Source organism: Numenius arquata, chromosome 9, assembly GCF_964106895.1.
Source record: "Numenius arquata chromosome 9, bNumArq3.hap1.1, whole genome shotgun sequence".
NCBI classification, from domain to species: Eukaryota; Metazoa; Chordata; class Aves; order Charadriiformes; family Scolopacidae; genus Numenius; species Numenius arquata.
In genome coordinates, this window is record NC_133584.1 from 8,918,627 (window position 1) to 8,943,985 (window position 25,359).

General features: G+C 42.4%; 1 protein-coding gene across 2 annotated transcripts in view; it reads left to right on the forward strand.

Moving 5' to 3' along the window:
• Positions 1 to 25,359, forward strand: part of VEPH1 (ventricular zone expressed PH domain containing 1) — an 81,345-nt gene that overhangs the window by 35,760 nt on the left and 20,226 nt on the right. Inside the window, exons 7-10 of one of the 2 annotated variants that reach the window (XM_074153717.1) lie at positions 2,572 to 2,781; positions 3,700 to 4,094; positions 19,279 to 19,418; positions 23,113 to 23,247. In XM_074153717.1, coding sequence (XP_074009818.1) covers positions 2,572 to 2,781; positions 3,700 to 4,094; positions 19,279 to 19,418; positions 23,113 to 23,247 — 880 coding nt within the window. The remainder of the gene's footprint in view (positions 1 to 2,571; positions 2,782 to 3,699; positions 4,095 to 19,278; positions 19,419 to 23,112; positions 23,248 to 25,359) is intronic. The other variant, XM_074153718.1, reaches the window with a different exon arrangement.

The following is a 25,359-nucleotide window of genomic DNA, read 5'->3' on the forward strand; positions in this document are numbered from 1 at the left end:
GAGCATTGGTGTAAGCTGATCCTGCTCCAGCAACCTCAGCAATGTACCTAATGTCTCTTGCCAAGATTTCAAACAATAGTTTATTTTACTGTTGCTGGAAGGGGAGGCCAACAGGACAGCCTGCCAAGCGTCCTGTTGGGTGTGGGGTGGAGGCTTCACTGAATGTTTCACTTGGGGTATGTGCTTTTGGCTTCCTGGGAATTGATGCGAGTGTAAAGTGGGTACACGTGAGAGCAAGTGGTCCCCTGGGGGCATGCCCAGGGCTGAGCCCTCTGCCTCCCTCCCACAGTGATCACAGTCACTCTGAAATCATGGGAACCTGCAGGGTCTGAGGAGCACCAGGCAGTGATGAGCCCTGTATTTACTGACTTGCTGCTGCTTTCCGTATGGTGAATAGGATTCATTAACACATTCCTTTAGCAGAAGCGTTTTTTTTTCTGTTTCCTTCACAAAACCATCAGAGGAAAATGCTGGACAAAAGGGTGCTGTTATAAAAGGCTATTTTTATTGCTAAACATCATCGAGGCTTGCTGGTTTGGGTCTGTCATTCATAAACCCCATCAGTCCATCAATCCCCTCTCTGTAGCCAGAGGGCTTTATACATATATACGTATGTAACAGACATTTTTCTTAGTGCTTAGTTCCCACAATGGGAGCAGTGTTGAGAGCTATGTTGGAGTGACAGCTTTCTAATAAATTAAATCTTGTCCCACATCTCCAGAAAGACTTGTTAGTAAAGGTCATACCAAGGTTCTTTATTACAGAAGAATAATTTTTTTTCAAAGTGTTCTGCAGTGTTAATGTATTATGAGATCTTGCCTAAATTAAAAACAAAACAAGACAAAACTTGCCAACTCTCCTGAGAAATATCCTGAACTGCCTTTATCAAAACAAATGAAAAAGTGCATTTTGTGATGCAGTATTTGTGGTTGTTTTTTTTTTTAAACAGGCTTTTTTGTTTCCACAATTGGTAATTTGCAGTATTTGGGAGTTTTTAACAGGCTTCCCGACTGTGAGCATGACTCTGCTGCTTTGAAAGTGCTGTGTTAAAACTCTTATTTGTGGCTTTCCATATCCATATTTTACAGATTTAGTTATTCAAATGTTTGCTCTTCGGGAAAAAAACAACCCAAAGAAATGGTCAGAAGCAAAATGAGCTTGTTTTGGAGCTGTGGGTAGAGTTTAAAGAGTAAATACTATCAAATACCCTTTAATTCTTTTAGAGATTTCTGATTGTATTGCCTTCATGATTTTTTGGTCCAGTTACTCCATAGTTGCAGGAGTCAGATGGGAACATATAAATACCCGGCAGAAGGCACCTCCCTGAAGAGGGGAAGGAGCAACAGTGCTTTTGCCACAGTGTGCAGTTGGTCCCCTGGGAAATCCAGTCCTGCTGCTGCTGCATAAAGGCCACGCGGCATCTTCATGGGAGGGTGTGGACACCTGAGGATTAGGTTTCTGGCAAATGGCCCAATATTTGGAGGAGCTGAGTCTTGCCACGGGCTGTGAGCTGTGTTAGGAACCCAGCAAACTGTTTTCAGGAGCCCTGTTTTGGGGAATCCAGTGCTCAGACTGAAAACATTAATCTGGGAAACCTGGTTTTGGGCACAGAAACGGCTGCACTTGGGGCAGAGAGTGACATCAGTGTGACATCAATGTGCCTTCCCTTACCCTGGGTTGGGGTGGGGGGTCCTTCATCCTTCATCCTTCTGTAGAGGGTTGCCACTGGGCCCTCTGGCTTTGGCTGGTAGCAATTACTGCCCCTGTGGCAGCACTGCTGGGTTTCCAGTGAAGACAACATTTTTCACTGGTCAGAGGATATTTTCATCACTAGAAAGCAAATTTTAACCAGCAGTATATTTGGCAGCAAATTTCTTTTTGTCCTTTAAGATTAACAGCTTCCCTTCAATTTATTTTAAATTTATCTTTGAATTTTGCATAAGTTTATATATTCTAAGACTAACATAACAATCAAATTTAAAATAAAACAGCTTGTCCTGCAGTCCTACAAGTTCATTTTAACTCTTCATTTTCTCTTTCTCTTTTGCTGAACTTCAGTCACATTGCTTAGAACTTTTCCCAAGCCTGTTTCTGTCCATGTACTGAGTTTTAAAAGAAATTTTTCTTGCTCAAGAGTACAAGAACCGAATGTACTTTTGTCAAACCTTTAAAACCACAGACTTCTATAAACTCTGCAATTAGCTCTACTTTTGGTTTATGAAAATAATGTAATAAGTCACTGTTTAGCAAGCTTGAGAGAATGGTTTAAATTCAGTTGAAAAACTTTGCTATGGGACTATCAGTGAAAGAGTTGGGTTTTGCTTCTGCAGATACAGCACAATCAGTTTCTAATCCACTGTTGTCACAGTTGTTTCATGTTTCTGATTCATCTGACAGAGACATTGGTCTAGAAGATGTTTTTGAAAATGATTAATCAACCTCTAAGAGAATCTCCGCTGAAACGTAATTATTTTACCAGATACGTAACACAGGTCACAGGCAGAAATGCAGCATCAGCATCACTATGAATGCAGTGTGCCAGAGTTAAATCTCTGCTTTCTACTTCCTTAGGACGGAAAATGATACTGAAACAGAATCTCCTGTACCACTGGATGATTTAAAATCTGTGATGAATGGGAATGAAGAAGATGAAAAGCTTCAAGTTAAAATACAGGCTTTTGAAGAGAAAATAAATGTCGACAACAGTACTCCTGGCTCAGTGCGGAGATACAGTTTAGGCCAGGTTTCTAAAGAAGAAAGGAAGGATATGAGATTTAACAGGTATGGCTCTGTAAAATGTGTGAGTGGTTTTCATGAATATCAGTTTTGTAATAAAACTTTATCCAAACATTGAGAAATTGGTCCATTTGAGTGATAGCTATGGGCATCATAAGTCTAATTTTGACTGAGTCTCATATCCCTGAATTCAAAGGCTGGATAAGATCTTTCTAAATTATTTACTGAATCTCTTCTGTGCCCTAAAACAGCGCAAGGGACAGGAAAATATTTGCATACAGATATTACTAGAAGGGAAGATACAAAGAATTCCCCTGGGTGTGATTGCTAACGATACATATTGAATGTTTGAATCCAATTTTGCCCATGCTCTGTGTGAGATGAATGCAGCTCTACCGGGACCCTGGGTGCAATATGGGCTCAGATAGCAACATGCACCCATGGTGGCCTTAGGCTGCCTGTGCTCCACAGCTTCACAGCAGAGGTTTTCTCTTCCTACTCTAGTATTTGCCCTTTCAGTCACTTCACTTCTACCCTTCTTACTCTTACTGAGTCTTAGCTTCATCCTCAGCATATACGTACAGGGCAATGAAGAACTGGAGCCTGAATCTTGGTTCAGTCAAATGGCTGCTGGATGGCATTTTTATGATGTGATCAATAAACATATACTCCAGTCCTGGGGTTATAAGTCTCTTGCACATAGGTTGACTAGCTCCCTCCATGGCATGCAGATGTTGTGATATATGGATATTATTTAGTTTCATTTGCTTATTAAAGCTGTGGCTTGAGTTTTGCTTTTGAAATGCATATTTACCAAAAGATACTTGCCTCTGGCTAAGCAAGTCCCATGTTCAGCTCTCTGAACCAGCTGCACAGAGGTAACTTAGAAGACCACGTGTTTGGGTGATTTGTGTGTCTTGCCTCTATTCCAAAACATTTTTCCTTTCCTTAATTGCCTTCCAGGTCCAAAAGTCTCGCTTTGCATGCAGTCCGCATGAAGGGGGTAAACTCGGAGAGTGGACAGGACGAGGAGAACGGGGAGATAACTGCTGGCATCTCCTTCACCGAGATCTACATCAGCCAAGAAAATGACAAATTGCCTTTTAGTGTTGATAGTGAAGCAATGCAACTGGGAAATTCTTTGGTTTCTCACCAAAGTATCGATTACACAGAATCAGCAACTTTGCCAGAATCTAGTAAAGAAAAGGCCTTTGAGGGAAGCGCAGAGGCAGTGACGTGCCCCGTGGAATACCAGGACAAGCTCTACTTGCACTTGAAGGAAAACCTGGGTAAAGTGAAAGCATATGTCATGGAGATGGGGAGGAAAATTCCTGTCCCCAATCAGTGTGTTATTGAAGGTAAGAGGTCTGAGCCTTTCTGATTACGAGAATTTTAACACTACACCAAAAGTCCTCTTGGGGTTCAAACAAATGAATAGCAAAGATCCCTTAGCACAGAGCTCATGGATAGGGAGGAACGTTAGTTTTATAAAACAATGTCATTCACAAATTGCAGTGTTTTGAGAACTTCCAGGACTGTTGATCTTTTCCTTCAGGGACATAGTGCAGCCCTCACCTACCCCAGGCTCCCATGAAGGTTAATGTGAGAGTTGCCTTTTGGCTGTCATAGGGAACAAACCCTGAGATCTCTGGAGAAGGTCAGGACCTGTCACACAGCTGAAGAACTGTGCCTGTTGACTAGGACTGGCAATAACTGTGGGCACATCTGCAGGGCGGGCAGGCAGGCAAGGGGAATGTCACCCAGCTCCAGGCTGTAAGTTACGGAGCTGGGTTATTATGGGGTGTTGAGCACGACAGAGCCCACGTGCCATGGGTTGGACTCAGCCATGCAGGCATATGGGTAGGCATGTGCTAATTCTTAAGCCTCCTTCTTGGCTTGCTGGGTTGGTCTGGAGCAGATCTGTGTCTCCTTCCTCATTGTCATGATATTATTAAATCAATTGACTCACAAGATACACCAGAAATGAAGCAGGTCAGGACCCTCAGATCAGCACATTCCAGCCCAGAGGCAAAGCTCCTTAAAAGCACAACAGAATGAGATCCCCAGTGCTTTGGGTTGGGTTGGATCCTATCTCATCCCTTCCCTGGGGTTGTTTAATGTTTTCTGCTTTCATCAAGGGCGGGTATTTGTTTTCAAGTACAAGAAAGCTATGTTTGTGAGACTGTGGGGGAGGTGGGCGATAAACTGCAAGATGGGTCTTTGATGCTCCTCTTTGAAGTTAACTAGGTTGGGTTGTGAGCCTCTCACTTACACCAGGCAGCAGTCACTCCCTTTAATATGGCTTTGTGTGCATCTACCCACTTGCTGGTGGTCCTGAGCTACTTACAGCCCAACCCATCAGTGGGCCACTGTGATTCCAAAGAGTAAATGACTCAATAATTTAAGTTAATTTGCAGTTGCTTAAAACATCATCTTCTAATACGATGTAACCTCAGGTCTAACAAATATCAACTTATGCTGGTAAAATATTTGTTTGTTTACTTTTTCAGTGGTCAGGATGTGGAAAAGCAGTTTCCACTCATGAAAGGGATATAGCTATATATTTTTAAAGCTTATGTTTCTGAAGAATTTCCTAAATATCTTAAATTCCAGGTTTGCTATTTGAAATAGGTATTTGGTAGAATTAATGATAAAACTTTTGTTTCATAAAATTACAGTGGAAACATGAGAATGAACTGTCTGGCTTTTGAAGTGCTGAATGCTATGACCTTGCATTAATCAAATACAATACATTGAATACTTTTAAATATATTGCTCAGTTTCCTTTCTGAAGTACCTATTATGATATGTTCTATTTCTAAATTCATTCAAACTATTGTAATTTCCTGAAAATCCTCAACTAGCATTCTTAGGGAAATTCTTTGAGTAGGGACACATGTGCAGAACAGGAGATTTATGTGACTCATTCTAAACATCTTGAAGAAATGCGGTCTGGCTCATTACGCAGGGGACAGCTTTGTTAATATTTCAGATATTGCATAAACCACTCCATCAAAAACCTTGCAGTTATTGGACTTATGTGATTCCTGCACACTATAAAGGCCCATTCAAATGTGTCTGTTTTACTTTTCAAATAAGATGTTTAGAAAATAGTAAGAAAATGTTAGAAAATATTAATATTCATAGTTGGCTAATTCTATGTGAGTTATGTAGGAGTATGTTGTACGGGAAGTTTAATATATAAACCAGGGAAAATATTAAAAGAAAGGCACTTCAGAGCAATCTCCCATGAAATAGAGTACTTGAAGGAAATAGTGGCAGAATATGTTGCAAGAAAATAGCACTGCAGTGTGCTGGTAATGGAGAGTGCAAATTTCCCCACATACCCTTTCGTTAGAGCCATGCTGATCCTGGGCTTTCAAGCAGCAGCTCACACACAGCTCAACAAAGCTTTAATGTCAGTTGTAAGAATTTCGAAGTAATGATGGGACCAAATTCTGCTTTCTTAAACAGAATTCAAAGCCCTGCTTGCATTTCTAATGAGGATGATGTCTAACCTTTGGGCAAACTATCTGTCAACATGGTGAATTCCTTATCATTTAAAACTGAGGCTGGGCAGCATCCTGAAAGGATGCTGTGGTGATGTACCGGTGAGGACAGAAGCAGGTTGAATGTCTTTGGGAACATCCAGAATTTGCGTGCATGGGCCTTGCCAGATCTGGGGCACGAGTACCAAGAGCAGTAGGAATGAAAGCAGGAGGCTGCTGAGGTTTTCCCAATACGGAGTCACTGCCTTGCAGAATGGCAGAGGACATTGTTCGGTGCTCAGCAGCTGATAAAAAAGGAAATGGACAAGAGAAGAATTATTAAGAGAAATAGATACATCAAATGACATCATCATGTCATTGTCTGCATTAATTGGAGCCTGGATTTTGAAGGACAAAGTAGACTTGTAGCAGGAGCAAGAGGATAATCAGAGACCTCCATTTGAAGAAAAATGGACCGGGGCTCCACAGTGCAGAAAAGAGGCAGCTGACAGAGATTTGCAATATCATGAATGACCGAGAAGATCAATTGGGAGTGGTGGCTCACTGTCTGTCCTAATACAGGCACTAGAGATCATGTAATGAAGTTGTCAGGAAGCAAATTCAAAATGCACAAAATAGGCACCTCTTAACACATAATTAGATACATGTGGTTAAATGGCAGACTGATTGCTACAGTACATGAAGTATCCTGAAAGGGTACCTGGCTTCAAAAGTGATTAGGTAAATTCATGAATTAGAGCCATTCAAGGGTTATTAAAATAATACCAGCCCTGACTCTGGAAATGCCAGAGCCACAGATGGAGGTACCAGGAGAGCAGGAGGGAAATTACTGCTGTGTGCTGGTTCTGTTCTTGCGCTCCTCACTTACAACTCTAACCCTTCGCAAGCTAATACCAGGGTAAGGTACTGGCTTGAGTACTGGCTGGTACTGGTACTGGCTTTCTGGCTTGAGTCAGAATTGCCATTCCAACATCCCCCGAAGGACGAAAAATCTAGAAAATTTGTTTTCTTAACCGAAGTAGGAGAAAACTGAAGAAGGACTTGATAACAATTTCCAGCTATGTGCAAGACAGTTAAGGGAACAGCCCGCGCTGGACAAGGCAAGAAATAATGAGCTTGAATACCAATAAAAATGATTCAACTTAAACTTAAGCAGAAAAAGCTCTCTAGCTTGCGACTGTGGAGGTTAGAAACAAGTTAAAGAAACCTGCAAGCTGGCCTAGGCAAGGCAAGGCTACGAGGTTTGACAGATCTTAAGAAGGGTTGGTGCTCCCTAAAAAATTTCTGGTTTTTTTTCTACATGCATCAGTTGGATTAATATAAGATTTTTATTTCTTCTGAAGCTTACCTTACACCATCAGCCAGCTGTACTGCTCCAACGTCATAGGCACTCTTGACTCTGAGTGTGGGCAAGGGGGCAGATCTGATGACCACTCCAGGTCCCCTGTGTGTCTTTGATTGCATCCCTTGCTCTGTAACGTTGTCCATGATTTGCAAATTTTATTTTTTGCTATTGATTCAGACATTTGCTGTGTAGGTATTAGCCCTCAAAAAATATTTTTGCTTTACAGGGTGTGTTTTTTTCAGTCTCCTTGTTGATTTATAAGCTCATTTGATTTATACTATATGTCAAAATTTATGTAATATTAACTTGAGTGATTTTATAGCTGTGAAAGGGATACTGGTTAAGAATTGTAAGGGTGGATCCATGGTCAGTCTGTGACAATTAATTTGAAGCTGCCTCCTATAAACTCCTAAAAATTGACATGTCCTCAGCTCTGTTATCTCACTTAATATTTGCCATTTTTGGTTCCATGTGCTTCAGGAGAGTTGTGAAATGGGTGATGATCCTACAGCAGAAGCAGGGTTAAGACTGGGCTGTTGGCCAGAATGTCTTAGTCCAAGAAAATGGTCGAGTTGAGGGTGTTTTGAAGAACAGACAAACTACAACAGCTTACCAAATGCATGTGTGTATGTGCATAAGTGAATCTTTTGGAACTAACACACTGCAGTCAGGGAGGGGATTTAAACTTGGGCAGAAAGACGTAATCCAAAACCACAAAAATCCATTTATTTTAGCTTGTTTCAGTTTGGGGCTGATGGTTTGGTTCGGTTTTTGCTTAGTTTGAACCACTTTACCCAGATTAACATCTCTGCCATACCTTAAGCAATTTGAGGCATTCTTTCATGTCATGTTGATCACTTTAATCCTCTTAATCCTGTGCATCTTTTCCTAAAAAAAAAATAATAAAATGCCACCATATTTGTCAGGCACTTTAGCTTTCATGGAGCTAAGCAAAGTAGTTTTCATCAGCCCATATTTTGCAGATGGTTTGTGATCTTATATCTTATAGATACCTCCAGGATCTTGTGGATGTCAGTGGCCCAGATTCGTGCATCTATAATTTCCTGAACGCTTCTGAGTTTCATTATTACTTTTCAACGTATGCTGGGCAGGATATCCACTACCTCAGTGTGTCTGGTGTCCACAGTGATTAAGAAGGTTGCCCCATCCCTGAAGGTGTTCAAGGCCAGGTTGGATGGGGCTTTGAGCAATGTGGTCTAGTGGGAGGTGTCCGTGATCAGGGCAGGTGGTTGGAACTAGATGATCTTTAAGGTCCCTTCCAACACAAACCATTCTATGATTCTATGAAGAACAAGAGCCTGTGTTTGAGATCCCCACATTGCATTTGAAGTTTCTCCACTGGTTGCAGTAGGTGCTCTCTGAAAGGTCCTTCAGCCTTCTGTTTTTCTAGGTCTCATGTACCCATCAGGGGAGACAGAGCTGGCAATGGTTTGAGCAGGTTGCTTTGAAAGGCTTAAGCGAAAGATGACATTCCTGTTTTACCTGGTTTAGCCCCAATTATCCCTGCATGCAGCAGAGGGTTCTTGAGCAGCTGGCAGGCTCCACCTGCTCTAGCCTCGCTGAGTCTCGCCTTGAACCCTGCATGTCGAATGATTTTGGACTTACTCTTCTTGTTTCCCAGGCAAATGGTGGAGGTGAATCAAATGGTGATGGTGGATCAAATACATGGCCATGTGTATCCTGCCTCTGGGAGTGGCTGGTGTCAGATGGTTCCCAGACACAAGCCTGTACGACTGCTGGATTTGGTTATAACTTGAGGGCAGGTCCTTGTTTTCCATGCTAGTTCTACTTGCTCTTTAGATAATTGGGATAAAAATGCCACTATTAATGCCTGCAGCTCAGAGCATTGAGTGTCAAGTGAGCTGTTGGAAAGAAAGCATTTGATAATATACGTGTGTAGAGGATACTGAAAGATTTGCACATCTCCAGCCTGCCCAGCCTCCTTTTTAAAAGAACAGAGCCTAGGGAGATCTAGTGCATCATTCCATTCTTGGTCACAGAAGCCATATTCAAAGTGCAGTGCCATCCAACGAAAAATATTATAACCTTTTTATTAGTAGCAAGTCACTCCTGGCTCCTTGGTGCCCTACAGGAGGAAATACAAACAGCAAGCATTTTATGGGATTAATGACAGAATGTTGAAAAGGGAGGAGGCAGCAGGGGAAACAGGTTGCAGTACACTGGCCCTAAATCTGGTTGTTGTTATGTTTTATGCTGTACTGAGAGATAATGGGTACCATATGATGGTGTAAATGGAAAAGCTCATTGCTCCCCTGCAGTGCTTGCCCCTGCACCGGTCTGATAAATTCCAGCATTCCATAAGCCAAACGTTGATTTGGAACAGATGGACCTCTGCTCCTTCAGTGGGACCACAAAGTTTCATAGGCTCAGGCCAGCGTTTCCAGAGATCAGCTCTGCTGCTGCTAGGCCAAAAAAAATATTAGTTGGCATTTTATTCTACAGGACTGGTATTTCAAATGCATCCCAAATGTGAGGGCTGGCAGTGAGAATGGAAGTGCTAACTCACAGGATGGCCATTGCGCTTGCTGTGATCTGTGTCGGCAGACCACGGAGAAACTCCCAGGCCAGCGGGGAGTGTAATAGGAACAGGAACACTCTCATAACTTGCTGCCCTCACATATGTGATAATAGCAAATCATGTGCGCTTTACACCTAATCTGGAAGCACCAGTTCAAACAGGCTGGTTTCCAGATGCCCTTTACCTGGTAGCTGGGAGATTCACGGTGGGGTGGTGTTATCAATCTCCTGGGGGAAAAGCCAAACCAGAGGGCTTGGAGTGGGTCTATAGGAAGGCCATGAAGATGATCAGAGGGCTGGAGCACCTCTGCTATGAGGACAGGCTGAGAGAGTTGGGGTTGTTCAGCGTGGAGAAGAGAAGGCTCCAGGGAGACCTTATAGCAGCTTTCCAGTATCTGAAGGGGGCCTACAAGAAAGCTGGAGAGGGACTTTTTACAAGGGCATTTAGTGACAGGAGAAGGAGTAATGGCTTCACACTGGAAGAAGGAAGATTCAGATTAGCTATGAGGAAGAAATTTTTCACTATGAGGGTGGTGAGTCACTGACCCAGGTTGCCCAGAGAAGCTGTGGCTGCCCCATCCCTGGAGGCGTTCAAGACCAGACTGGATGGGGCTTTGAGCAACCTGGTCTAGTGGAAGTTGTCCCTGCCTATGGCAGGTGGGTTGGAACCTGATGGTCTTTAAGGTCCGTTCCAACCCAAACCATTCTATGATTCTATGACTTTGACTTCCGAGTTTCTGGGTTGGGTTCAGGGTTCTGCCTTGGTTTCAGGGCAGACCTAACAGTTCCTCTAGGAGCTGCCTGTGCCCGCCATGCAGTCAGGGTGAGCCAGCAGTCCTCTGCCAGGCTGGGGGCACTGGGCAGAGGCAGCTGGGGGACAGAGCTGGGACACAGAGGAGCCGGGTGGTGGCAGAATGGGGACGTTTTTCCAGGACCCTGCTTTCCTGTGCACATCACTCATCCATATAGGCAGCGGAAAGGTAAATGCACTTTTGTTTCTGAATATGGGACAATGTGGCAGAGATATTTTGTTGTTGTACCTTCCCAAATGGCTTAGGCTTTTCCTTGCCCCAATGGTAAAGGGAAAGAAGATAGAGGGGGTTATAAATTCAAGCTAATCTGTATGTTCTTAAATGTGGCTTTTGCCACTCAGATTTGGACTCTGTGTATTGAGTGGGTTGTGGTGGCTGTCCAGACCCCCATGCTTTCTCCATTAATTTTTGTGTAACTCACTGGAGCTGAAATCTGTTAGACCGAGTTATGGCATGCATGCAAAGCTAGTGGTGTTAAAAAAGTATAAATGGGCATTTCTTGAAGCTGGTTGCTTTAAAAATTACTTTTTTTCTCCTATAAACATAGTTATTGTTTGCATACTTATTTGTAATCCAGACTGAAGAGATCACGCAAAGGAAACTGAGGAAGCTGAAGAAGGTTTAAAACTGAAAGTTAAAAAGTTGTATCCATTTCTTATTCCCTGGTTTCATGTTTATGGGTGGGTTTGATTCTATTTGGGAAATTTATGAGCATACTTTTACTCCTATTAACAGATTTTATTTAATAGTAAAGGATTACCAATGTAAACCTAATAATGCATTAATTGCTCCCAGAACCAGTGCCTCTCTACCTACTTGCCTATGGCCCTCCTGGCTTAGCCCAGCATGTTAAGATGGAATAAACAGCAATTAACAATTCTACAGACATTCTTCTGTTTATATTTTGTTCTTTTTCCCCGGGAACAACTTTCCCAGTAGTGAACATTAAAATTGCAACATATATTCTCTTATTTCCTGTAGGAAAAACAAGTTGTTGCTTATTCTCTTGCTAGAACTTTGAGACTTGCCAAAAGACGTGATGAGAAGTTTTTCTTGACTGGAGAAGTGTTTCCTTGGGATCTCGATCAGTCTCTGCCATCTGGGGCATTTGGTGACTCTGTGGGGTTGTTTTGCGCCTTGCGTTGCCTTTCACGTTCTTCATGTTTTAAAATCCTTTCCTTTTGTTACTTGGAGTCTCTTTCAAAGCCAAGGCAAAGCCAGGCTGAGGAAGGAGGAGAACTCATCCTTCTTTATAGAGAAGATGTGCCCAAGCGTCAGAAGATGCTGCTGCCAGGGATGCAGGAGAGCAGGATGCATGCACAGCTGGGTACGATGCCCAGGGGAGGCTGAGATGAGGAACTGCTTGAGTGGAAGGATGGACAAAGGTCTAAAACGTCTTGGCTTAGGTTTGCTCTTAGGTCCTCATCACTAGGGATAATTCATATTAACTGGATAAAACAAGGAATTGTTCTGTCTGTTCAGTGTGTTGCCCCAGATACTCAGCAGCAGTAGGGAATTGCTGCCAATGAGATGGAACAGAGCTGTGAACTTTTCTCCTTAGCTGAGTTAACTGAGCTGGTGCTTAGCCTAAACAAAACTTTCATCAACACACACAGGCTTCTCACCTAATAAACTTGCTTTGCACCAGAGCGCGCTGGCCTCTTCCTGAGCAGGGGGCTAGATCCAGGCTGGCCACCTTTCCACCTGGATATGGGGGCACAGGCTGAGATCCCAAGTGCTGAGAAATTGGTTTGTCTGCCATTACCAAAGGGAGTGCTTACAAGGTGTACAAAATGTGCTGTAATTCCCTCTGAGAAAGTCAGAGTTGACTTTCAGAGAGTCAGAACTCAACTGACTGCAGCTCATGGTTGCATGAGAAGCTCATTTTTCACACAAATAATACAGCAGCACGGCTACGGGGGTGACTGGCGTTCAGACTGGGGCTATGTGTGCATTTGCCCGTGACTGCCTATACTAAGTTAACACCACAATGATGACAAACCTGGTGTCATATCGTCTTGTCCCTGAACTGTCCCTTTCCTCCTCGTGCTGTATGTTTTGACATGTTGACACGTACAAGGGATTTTCCTGGTCCAAGCAAAACAATGATATCCATTGTCCAGCTCCAAGAGCGAGGACTCTTAAAGTCATAAGAGAAGTCTGGCTCTGTTGTGGTTTTTTTTTCGTTTCCTTTTCTTTTTCCACAGCCAAAGCCTCTATGAGCCCATGCAGTATAGAAGTGCTATTAGAGTCACAGATCTAGTGGTTGAAATGGTGTTTCCATAAGTCCTAATTTAGGTCAGGTGGGAAAGGTTATTCAGTGAAATAGAAATTGGCATAAACACCCTGCTTCAAATTTGCTTTCCACATTTAGAAGTGACAGTAGTTTTTAAACTACAAAGCTGATTCTACAGTCTGTAAATGTGTAGCTTAAATGTGACCAATGTAATAGGCTTAATGTCCTCAGGGAAATTAGTTAATTTTTTCCTTCCTCTCTCCCTTACATACTTTTGACCAATTATTTTAAAGAGTTGCAGATCCATCTTTGCCATAATTTGGACTTCATTGCTTTAAATCACATCAAAAGGACCTTTAGTCAACATTGGATTACCAGCACTCGCCAAGATGTGCCATGTGCTGGGGGAGCTGTTGCAGAGCAAGTAGGTTTTGTTGAGACGAATCTCCTGTGTGTTGTATCTTGCTGATATCTGGAATGTTTCTCGGGGCTAAATTAATCTTTCCTTACCAGGCGAAGTCAGGGTGAGTGGTTACGTGTTTCCACACAGGGAATTACACAGAGACTCAGGGAACTAAGTTGTCTCCGCCTTCATGGGCTTAGACTGGTTTCTTTTCACCTTCAAAGCTTTTTTACGAACTCAAGCCTGCAAGTGATTTATTTCTGTTCTTTCTAGCAAAAACGTTTATATGCTCCCTTTTTCTAGTTAAACCTACAGACCTGATCCCTACTCGCTCCTCAGATTCCCCTTTGTCAGCTGCTGTGCGTTGCCAAGTGCAAATGCTGTGGGTTGTTTTCCTTAGAAATGACTGCCTTTGAGCCTCGCCGGTGTGAACAGGTCTTACTATGTCGTATTGTCTCTGCTTTAACTCCTCTGAAATCCATCTGGATTACACAAGGTTGATACTTGGTTCGTAGTGTTTTATATAACTTGCAATGATGGACTGAGAAAAGTATGCAACAGAGCTGACCTAAAGCTCAGCCAACTGATGTACATGTATTTTAGGAAAGCTCAAAATGTATCTTCATAAGCTGCATATCATACCAAGTACGTAAGTACATGCAATTCATAAATACTACAATGATACATGAAAAAGCACCTTTTCATGCTTGATTAAAGTGTATCTGAGCTCAAGTGCAAACACGGAGGTATTAAACGCCTACTTCACTCCTGAATGACCCTGCCACACTTCTAACTTTGCTACAAGGTACAGCAAGAATAACCTCCTGTGATGGACACTTTGAGGTTTAAGTAGTGGTTCTTTGGGATCCTTGAATAATATATTATAAAAATGCAGTATTATACTAGAAATATCAAAACCCCTGGTGAATGTTATTACTCCGCTGCAGTGGCATATTGCTCATAGACTCTGAATTGAAATCGCTACACAAGAGGCAAAATACTTGTAAAGAGTAATATTGTCATTTCTAGAAACATTCAGTGCTTTGGTTTGGCTTCTTAAAAAATGAAAATGTAGCATACAAAAGTTAGTGTCTAACCACAGCTCAGTGTTAGGATAACACTTGCCATATATAATATGGACATTTTGGGGGATATTTTTGAGCACAACAGGCTCTGATAACCTGTTGAATAATATTTACGACATTTAAACCTATTTTATTATTTGTAATGCTAGAAAGAAAAAGCTGCAGTGGTTAAAGATGTCTGAAAACTTTGGTCAGACACTTGAGCTCTTGGTTACTTGTGAGCGGAAGGGAACGTTCCTGGGTGGGAAGTGCTCCAGCGGGCAGGACTGCAGGAAGGGAGGGCTTTCAGTTCTGCTCCTTCACCTTTGGTAGATTCTGTCAAATTTTGGAAGACTATGACTCGCCCTGTGTGACTATTACAATTCATATTTTTAGCTAGAAATCTGTCTCTGTGCGGCAGTTAGTGATACACCGGGCCACTGGTTGTTCTGCAGCGTATGGTACATCCACTGTGCCAATCTCACATGCTGTGGGTCACTCTCTGATGCTATTAATTAAAATGAGCAGGGTTTGTTTTTTTTTTTCCTATTTTAAACATTTTATGAAATGGCACAATGTAGATGTTTTGCTGCCGCATCGTTTTCTTGAAATGCGCCCAGAAGATGACAAGAAACTCATTTTGCCTATTTATTTACAGGTCTCCTGTGACCATAAAAATGATTTCCCGTGGTATTGGCATGTTGGCTTGCACTTGAGCAAAATACAATGTAACAGTGCTAGATATGGATCAGAGTCATCTTAGCCCTCATCAGAACAGGTTTATTATTTAATTACCACTTTCCACTGGCTTTGGGAAACCGAGATTAGCTATTATATGTCAAAACTGGTAGTTCGTTGCGAACAATTGAAAAACACACATAGTAAACTTTGTCTTGTTGTCAGATATTGCCAAATTCAGAATATCAAATGTAGCAGAAATAGCTATGAGTAATCGCTCATCTCATACCAAAGGTTTGAAGATTGTCTGAGTAGGAGGCTTTTTTCAGTTGATATTGACAAATGAATGCTGCTTTTTTCCGGGAACTAACTTTGTGCTCAGCCAGCATGGACTCCAGCACTTCAGCTGACATTTATTTTGGCGTGTACTATCAGCCTCAGAATTTTTCTCTGCGTCATCCACAATGTCTTGCTAAGCAATTTGTTAGGTTTTTGTGTCTCTGCATATATCCTTTGCAATTTTTCATTCCGCAGCAACAAACCTCCTTCACAATGCCATCAAACACAATCCCACCTAGCACTGAGCACCCTTTCTTTATTGCTAACCAGGGGCTGGTACCCTGCAGCTCTGCAACCCTCTGCTCACAGCCGCAATGACTTCTGTGGGAAACCCAGGTGGTGTTCAATCAGCTTGATGTGGACCTACTGTGGGTGACATGAAATCCAGCTCTGGACTCTGCTGCCTTGGTTGTTTAATGCGCTCCAATTTTTGCCTGCGGCCTTTAAATGCCTCCCAAGTTTCTTGTCAATTCATACATTTGTAACTGAAAAAAATAATGGCCGTACTCACTGGAGAGGAAGGCATTGACTTCTGGCTCCTTTTTGCAGTGGCAGTACATGGTTTATGGTCACTTTTAGCTCAGAGTGATTTCCCATAATGAAGCATTAAACCTTTCACATACATGGACCAAGGCCAAACCTCTACTTCTGGTTGAGTGTTTTGTTAGCATCTGTGATGCATAAACCAGGGGTCTTTAGTTTGGACCATGCTGTTGGGAGAGCATTCTGTCAACAGCCTCCTTGAAGACGTCATTTAATTTTGTGCTTTAATATGTCCCAGCATTTATTTAGGGTGGCTCTAATTAACCCCTTCAGTTTGTCAAACTCCTCTTTATATTGAATGTGAACACTGGCAGGTTACTGGTTTGGGTAATTAGATTAAACTCAAATTTTCCCTACAGCTACTAATCCAAGAGTAGGGGATTTTATGCCCCATCTTTTTCCTGCTAAGGTGAGTGTGTTGCTTATGGGCATGATGTACCTGTGATCTGCAGCTAAGTTAGTTTTCTTTTCAGAACTGTTACCTCAGTTTAGCAGCATTTGTATCTTTGTTGGTTTAACATTAAGCCCTGGCTTTCTACTGCTGAAAGCTTATCATCATCCGTTTGTACCTGTGGTAAACTCATTCCTCATACGTGGTGTTTTTATGTGAAATAAAGAATATATTACATTTCTCTCCTATGCTTTCATATCTTGATTAAATGAAAAATGTTAAAAACAAGTGTTTCAAGAAGGTCTGTTGTTGGACAGATAGGCTGCCTTCTGATAGCAGTCTTCCTTGTTGCTGCCGCTCATTGTCAGTAGATCTAGAAGGCTTTGCTATTTAAACTGTCTCCCATTAGCCACATTTTCTAGAAAGTTACGAGTCATTTTTCCAGTTAGGGTATTTTCTTACAGCATTTTATTCCTACACCTTCACGGCACGCTGACTCACCAGGATAGCACGCGACTCTGAGTAACACTCCCAGCACAGCTGCCCTGTGTCAGCCCTCTCGGCTGCGTGATTCATGCTGGGGATGCTGCGGGAGGGACCTGGCTGGGCCAACGCCGCGGGAGCCTGCACTGCTCTCTCTTCCCCTCGAAACCACTCTGGCTCTGCCCCTGCAGATGCTGGCAGGACAGGGCCATAGGAGAGGTGAGCAACGGTGGCTTTCTGCATGGATCAGTCTAGCGGGCTCATCGGCCACGGCTTGTCTGTCTGTCTGTCATTTCTGCCTTTAGCTCAGAAACAAGTCCGGCGGCGGCAGCAGCTGCTGGTGGGACCGGTTGTTCCCCGCCTCTTCCAAGTTCAAGTCTCCAGCTGGGTGAAGAAGGTGCAGCTCTCTCCTGTTTTTCCATCAAGGTCATTTTTTAAGGATCTCTGTCTCTTTTTTTCCATGCCTTTTCACCTTGGATATCCACTTGTCCCTGTTCAAAGGGACTATAAAATGATACTGTTATTTTAAGTTAATAAAGAAGCCTGATTAGGTTATGCCTAACATGCTGTTATCATTATGAGAAGTCATCCAAAGACAGAAAATGAGGGTCTAAGGTCAATATTTTGCAAAGGCAGAATTGTGCATCTCAAGGGCTTCATTTCCAGTTAGAACCAGCATGGGAAGTTCAGAGTCAGGTAACATTACGTAGCATATAGCTTTTGCTCTGAGCAGTTGATCCCAAAGGAAACCTTTGCGGGATTTTTATCAACGGATGACATGATCACAGATGGCATAAATGGTCGGTATTTGACGGAGCAGTGAGAACTGGAGGTGCTTTCTCTGTCTGTAGCGCCCTGGGGCTGCGAGTGAGAGTCAAATTGCACTTTTGAAGAAAACCTTTGTGTTGAGTGGGTGACACTGAGTCACAGCTGTGAAAGGACATATCCCACCTTTCCCAGCGTGTAACTGTGAATGCATCTGCTGTTCCTTGTCCTTGTTGGACCTGGAGCTCCATGCCTTTTCCTCTCCAAGTGTTTTTTTTTGCTGCAAGGTCTGTTGTTGTGCTGGCAGTTGTGGCCCGTGAGCTCTGCCAGCGGCTGCCCTTGCACTGAATTGAGCAAGTCCCTGTGTCACATTGTCCCTTACGCTGTGGCAGCAGCAATGATTCCTGTCCCTTGTGTGTTGTGCCTCTCAGAGAATGGCTTCAAAACATACAGCTCCCCGGCTTGGTGTGTGAAAATTGGGTATGATCAGCAGACTTGTAGTATAGATGCTTGATAAGAAGCGGGGTTAGTGGGACCTGGAGCCCCTAGGAGCCAGGCTGTAGCCAGAGCATCTCTGCAGGGGCAGGTTCAGGCAGACCTGAGCTTGGGCTGAGGCTCCACGGTGGACGGGGAGAGAGGCTGCTTCTGGGAGCCCCTGCAGCACGGGTCACCCCAGTCCTTGCAGTGACACAGGGCTCAGTGAATGTTCAATAATGCTCTTCTTTGAAACTGGTATTTCTGGCGATGAATTAATACGACGACCTATACAGCAAACATGTTACATGCACAATAGTGTTGTAAAGCAATTTATGCGTCTTTTGGCTCGGGGAGGATCCACTGCAAAGGGGAAGTACCCCAGGTTTTACCCGGGGCTGAATGAGCCCGCTCCTGGCTGGGAGCCACACTCCTCCATCCCTACAGACACCGGCTTTCAGCTGCGCAAAGTCTCGGCAAGGATCCCATAGACGTCAAGACCCATATGGCTGTTTCCTAATATGGGATGTTTTTTCCAACAAACACTTTAAATAAGAATAAGCGATGCACGGTTTTGACAGGTCTGTCTGGTTTGATAAGCTAAACCACGGTACTAAATGCATGAGAAAGAACGAAGAGGATAAACAGCCCGACTGGGTGCTGTCTTGCACCTTTCGCATATGGGAGTAAATGATTACTATGTAAGATTTAAAGCACCGGAGACTAAATTTCTCTGGTACTGTCAGACGGCTTGTTTTTAATTTAAGGGCGCAGACACCGCAATGCCCTTCTGAATGCTACAGGAGTTGACCCAGGCTGAGATATCCCCGCAGTGGAAATGTATGCCCAGGCACTGCTTGATTGCATGTATGCTGATAATGGACAGTGAGGTTTCTCTCTTTTATGTACTTGATTCTAATATTCTGTATATTTATTTCTAGATACCGTTAGAAGTTGCGCAGCAAAGCTCTTCTTCAGCTGTCCCCTGAAGGGCCATTACTGCTTGTACAGTAAATCCAGCTTTACCCTCATCAGCCAGCAGCCTTCGCTGTGGATCCATATCATGTTCCTCTTTCAGCAGGTGTGTGCAATACAAATTAGTAGCACCTCTATATTGTTACCATTATGTTTCAATGGTTAATCTCTTTAAATATGCTTCTAATCCACAGTGTTTTGTGACCCTTATGATTTCTCAGAAAGTCTTTATAGTAGCTTGAAGTGATTTTGCAGTTTATGACTTTTTATATTTCTATTAAATACAACAAATTCAAACTGTCTGGAGAGATTACAAAGTCTGGGGATAAAAAAGTGGGACCAAACCATATTGCCTTATGGAGGCAAAACGTCCAGTAAGTCCCAGGTGCCTTGCAAACAAACAGGAGCATTGCAGTGGATTTTCAGGGAAGCAGAATCAACCCTGAGGCTGCAGGTGGAGGTTAGAGGTGCAGCACCCACCGAGAGCTTTTACTCCAGACATTTAAACTGAGCGTGATTTGCCAATCTGATCAGTGCTGTTCTCCTACCGACCCCAAAACTGTTTTCTCACGTTTAATACCATTTCCAAATACAGTCCAGTATTTGGACATAGGTGGAATTTCCTAATAAATTACAAATAGTCTGAAATTGTAAGAGAAAATCCTACGTACACACTTCAAGATGAAACAGATAGCTTTTGCGTTAAAATAGTAAGGTTCAGTTTCTTAACCTATGCAGAGCCATTCACCGCAGTTCATCCCACCCTAATGGAACCTTAGAAATACAAAGGATTTATCTGAAATTTAAAACACGCACAGTGAGTTATACTGTGAATTTAACAGCTCAAATCACTCTTCCCTGTGTTTGCTCCTAGAAATAAATACAAAAAAATGTTTTTCAAAAACACAGGTCAGTAGGAGTTGGTCAGGGAAGGAGAGGACAGTGACAGAGCAGAGCAAAGGAAGCAAAGAAGTGCAGAGGCAGAAATAGGAATGAGAAGACAAGATGAAAGGGGAAAACAAAGGAGATTGACTACTCTGTAAATGAGAATCTGAAGAAAGAGGTTGAATTTTAACAGGACCTAGAGAGAATAAATGAACTATGTTACGAAGGTATCACTTTATTCCTGGGGAGAGGAAAACAGATGTTGAAAAATATGGACAAAAGTACCAAAACATGGAAAAATGAGAAAAAAGGAGCAAAAGCAGAGGAGACGGGTGGCAGGGCTGGCACACCTCGCTTGCTGCTGTGCAGCCACCACTGGATTTTAACACACTGACCTCTGCTCTGCCTGTGGTTCATGAATGTGTAATCCCTGATCCCACCTTTAATTGCTGGTGCCTCGCCTTTTCCTGATACATTTTCATTGAAAAACCTCTCTCTTTAACCTCTTCCCAGATTACTCTGAATTTGGCCCTGCCAGTTCCATCTTTTATCAGGACTATTTAGCTCCGAAGGGTTCCCAGCTTGCGGGGGCAATATTTCTTTCCTTCCCCATCCCTCTGCACATTGGTCCCCATGGCTTTCCCTGATGGGAATGCAATTACCTGGCTGGGTAATTGCATTTATCCCACTGCAGCTACTCTTTCCAAAGTTTTGCTTTTATCCCTACAGTCTTGCTAGTTCGCTCCAGCTGTGATAGTGCTACCCCTGGCCCCAGCAGAATCCCCCCACACTGCCAGGGCCAGGCTCAAAGCATTGCAGTTTAGTTTGTGTCTTTGCAAACATGCTGTAAACGCAGCACTTAATATACTTTTTTATGGAAAAAAAGTGTTCCTCTTGTGTTGCACTGAGCGTTTGAGCCTGCTGTGCATCACCATGGTGTTTAATGTCAGATAATTTATGTTTTTCTTTTGTTTGAAATCCTAAAGCTTTTAAATACTGTATATATAACTATTATTAAATTAAATACAGGGCACTAAATTCAGCCTTTGGATAATGTTATTTAAGCTTATGAAATTGTACAAGAGAGAAATTTGATATAAAATGTATTTATAGTGTGTTAATAATGAGTTAAATGAAGGGCTAGTGATAAAAATGTAGTTTTCTGTAGATCTGTCCTAGATCCACAGACAGACAACTAATATACAGTTTCTGAAGATTTCAATACCAGTTACTGTATTTTTACTCATTTTTTTTTTGCCAGTTGCTCCATATTCTATTTGACATTGTATTCTGCTAAAGTAAAAATGAGAAGGAGAGACTTTTTCTCTCAGGTCTCCAGAACAGATCCTTAACTTCATGACCCCACTTTCTATTTAATTTAAAAAATATTAGTGAATAGTTATATCATGTTTCAAAATCCTTGGATAGGAGTTGTAGGAAGAGAAGCGTATGTCAGCGGAGATCTGAGAAATTGTCTTGCAGTTCAGTGATAATTAACAAAAGGAAAAAAATAGAGTAAGGGGTGGCATTAGAGAGGTTATTTGATAGACAGGATGCTTAGTTTCACAGATTAATGCATTAAAATAATTCTCTAGTGCTATATGATTTATGGTTTAATTTCCCTCATCAGGCGGGACAGTGTCACGCCGCTGTGGTGGCACCAGCGAGCACAGGGCTGCCTGGTGGGTCCCTTTCTAACACCTTCCCTAGAGTTGATCATAAATTTGCCAGACGCGAACTAATTGGGCTGCCATTTTCTCATGCCAGTGGCTGCCTAGAGCTGACTGCTTCTGCCTTTTAATTCGTACAAAATGATCTGGCTGTTTCTGACAGCTTAGCTGGAAAAAATGCATTGCCTCAGCCACGATAAAATTCCTGGTTGAGTCTGACTGAAGTGTGTCTGTGTCAGTCAGGTGCCAGACAGTGCAATTAGGATTGTCGGCTCACTGTTTAGAAAGAGAAGAAGGAATGTTCATCCAGGAAACCTATGTTAAAAGGACATTGTTCATATTGCGAAATCAAATACTTGAAATACGGAAAATCAGATTTGCTTGTGTACTCTTAACTTGGCTCCTGCATGCAAATGCATTTTTTAATTACAAGATCATTTAGCAGATATAGTAATCTCTCTCAGCCACAGTAGTGATCTTCTAACATTGACTTTGTATGCAGTTTATACAATGAAGACCTTCATGCTGTTGAAATACTAGAATAATTGAAGGCAGGGTAAGGTCGTGGCCTTGCCGTCCCTTGAAATAGGGAGTTTTGAAGGTGGGAGCACCCAACACAGGTTTCATCTTGTTTTGTGAGTGTTCAGGGGCTGAAAATTCCTGTACTCTGCCAGCAAAATCTGTGTTGAACTTGTTCTGTGGAGTTGATTTTTCCTGCATTGCATCCTGCTGTCTGTTTGGTGCAGTCACAAACATTGCACGGTTACTATTTTCCACGCAAGGACAAAGAGCTGCAGCCAGGTCCAAATAACCATGTACAACCCTGCAGCAGTGCCCAGCATCTCTTCGCATTAACTGCAAATGACCTGTCTTTTCCAAAAAGATGCGTATCACTGAGACCCACACCTGGATCACAGAGGCCAGTGCTGCTCACACTGTGATAAACTAGCATTTCGATACAAAAATGACATGCAAGTTGCTATGCATAGTTGTAGTTGATAGAAAATCTTTGGTGAGCCACAGACTTTAAAGACATATAATGTCCAATAAGAAAAAAGCCCCAGAGGAAATGAAATATTTGAGGATTTCTTTAATTGTGCGCATATTGATCCAACGTAACTCCCTACAGAGAAATGAACTAATCCCTGGTTATTCGCATGGCTGTGCCACTGTAAGAACAAGATGCTCTTTGTTAATAGCCAAGTAAAAAAATGCTTGAAATTCTGTTTTCAATGTTTTCTTCAGAGCTTGTTTGCAGAACCTTTGTCCATACAGAGTAATTCTGTGCAAGTTCTTAAGGCCCTGTGGGAGAAGACACAGCTCAAGGGAACACACAGTTTTGAAACTGCCATGATCCAGTCTACATTTCCACACCAAAAGGTAAGCTTGTTTTTTTTCTCAGAAAAAAAAATAATAGTAGAATAACTTTGCCCTGACTTTAAGAACAGCTGTACACAGACCTGTACGATAGCTACAGCAAGTCTTTTCTGTGCTAAAATTGTGAAAGACAAAACCCCTTTCCCTGCCCCTTCCCCTTCTTTCCCTTAGCTCCAGCGTCTTCTGAGCATTTGCACTTACTGACATGCCAAGTCCTCTTCTCCTGGATGGCCATATGGTGAACCACAGTGCGTGCCTCTGACCTCCCTTTTATATGAAGCACTCAGCTTGTGGGGTGGTTGAATAAACCTTCACCAGCCACTATATTTTCAGCCTCCACAGAGGGTCCACAGTGTTGTTTTGTACTGTGCTTTGAAAGGTCTCCAGGCTTGTTCTCCACCCCCTCCTACATGCTTCATGTGGATTGTTCCCAAGGTGATGAAAACTAGTGATGCTACATATGGATTTTTTCCTGCTCACAGTTTCAAACTCTAGATTCAGATTAGCTGCCACTGTGGACTGTTTGGCAGCCACTTGGAAGTTCACCTAGTTAAACACAGACTTGCATTTTATGGAAATGATCATTTGCACATGCACCATTAGTTACCCCCATCAGTTTAAAAGATTACTCTTTCAAAGCTGTTTACTGTCTCTGGGATTTCAGCGAATGCTATTTCAAAGCTATTAATCAGGCTTCTTGGAAAAGGACGCTCTAGGATTGTAAAACAAATATCTGTTTATTCCTGAACATTTCCATCCAGCTCAATTGGATGAAATGAATTGTCAAACATGATTTTAAAATACTCTCTCTCAGAATATTGTACGCATGAAGATGTCTGACTGAACAAGATTAATTTACTAAGGTCATGGCTGATTTAAAAACAGGAGTTTTGTCAGAAACACCTTCCGAGCCCCCGAGATAATGTTGCATTGAAGTGGGAACTCCTGCTGTGGCTCGTAAAAGTAGTAGGGGATCCCCATATTGACCCACATTATGGGCCGGTTTTGCTTAGATACAGCGGAGCTTGCACTAAGTATTTTGGCTGCTATTGAAATCCTAGCCTGACTCATCCGAAGGCATTAGAACTGCTTTTCTGTTCAATACTTGCTTGAGTCCGTGCCAAGATCTACTAGTCAAAAGTCGGAGCTGGTGGAGTGTAAAGGAGTTTGGGGTGAATAAAGAGCTTAGGGAAGAGCATGCCTTCATGAGTAGGATTAGATGTAGCACATCGTGCACATAAAGTCTACAAAACATCCAACACCCCAGAAACGTGATTAGTCTCCAGCACATCAGTTGCATAATCCTACTACTGCTCAGATACTAGCATTTGGCCTATTTTGGGAACTTTCGTCACTCCATGACAGTAAGAGTATCTTTGAGTTCCCAAAATAGCAGAGCTGGAAAATGAGATACTGATCTTCACTGATTTAATGAATTAAGCAGTCAATTGAAGTTTGGAAACTCTGGGAGCTGCAGATTGCCTAACAGCCTTCGGAGGCTGGAGACAGTCAGGCAGATGTAATGCATCTGAAATGGTAAAAGACTTTAACATTCAGTCTTGGTCTCTGCAGTGTGCTGCTGGATTTATTTTCTCTGGTTTGTTTTTCCTTATCAATCCAATACCTGAGTTTTTTTCTAGTGCAATTTCCATTTGTTTTACTGATAAAAGTCCCTTTGAGTTTTCTGGGAGTGAGACCTAGGCCTACCATAAGGCAGGTTTCCTTTATCTTTTACATCCCAAAAAAATCTCGCCGGAGCATTCCCAGCATGACCCAGTCCTTACTTTGCTTGACAGACTCAGCTTCTGCAGTAATCTGAAATTTTCGTTTCATAAGTTCTTCCCATTGCTAATAGAACTTGAAATATTGTGAATGATTTGACAAAATCATTGTAGTTGTTATATTTATTCCTGTACCAGCAGTGCAGGAAGCAAAATTATGGGGGTGTGGTTGTTTCAATAAGCATAGCACTTTTAAATTAAAATATTTTGAAATCTGTTGATATAAATGCAATGTCAGCATCCTGTATTATATTTTATATTAAGTTTTATGCGTCACATGTCAGCAATGTCTGAATGCTTTATCAGAACTGAGGAATTTCTGTGCTGTGAGCGT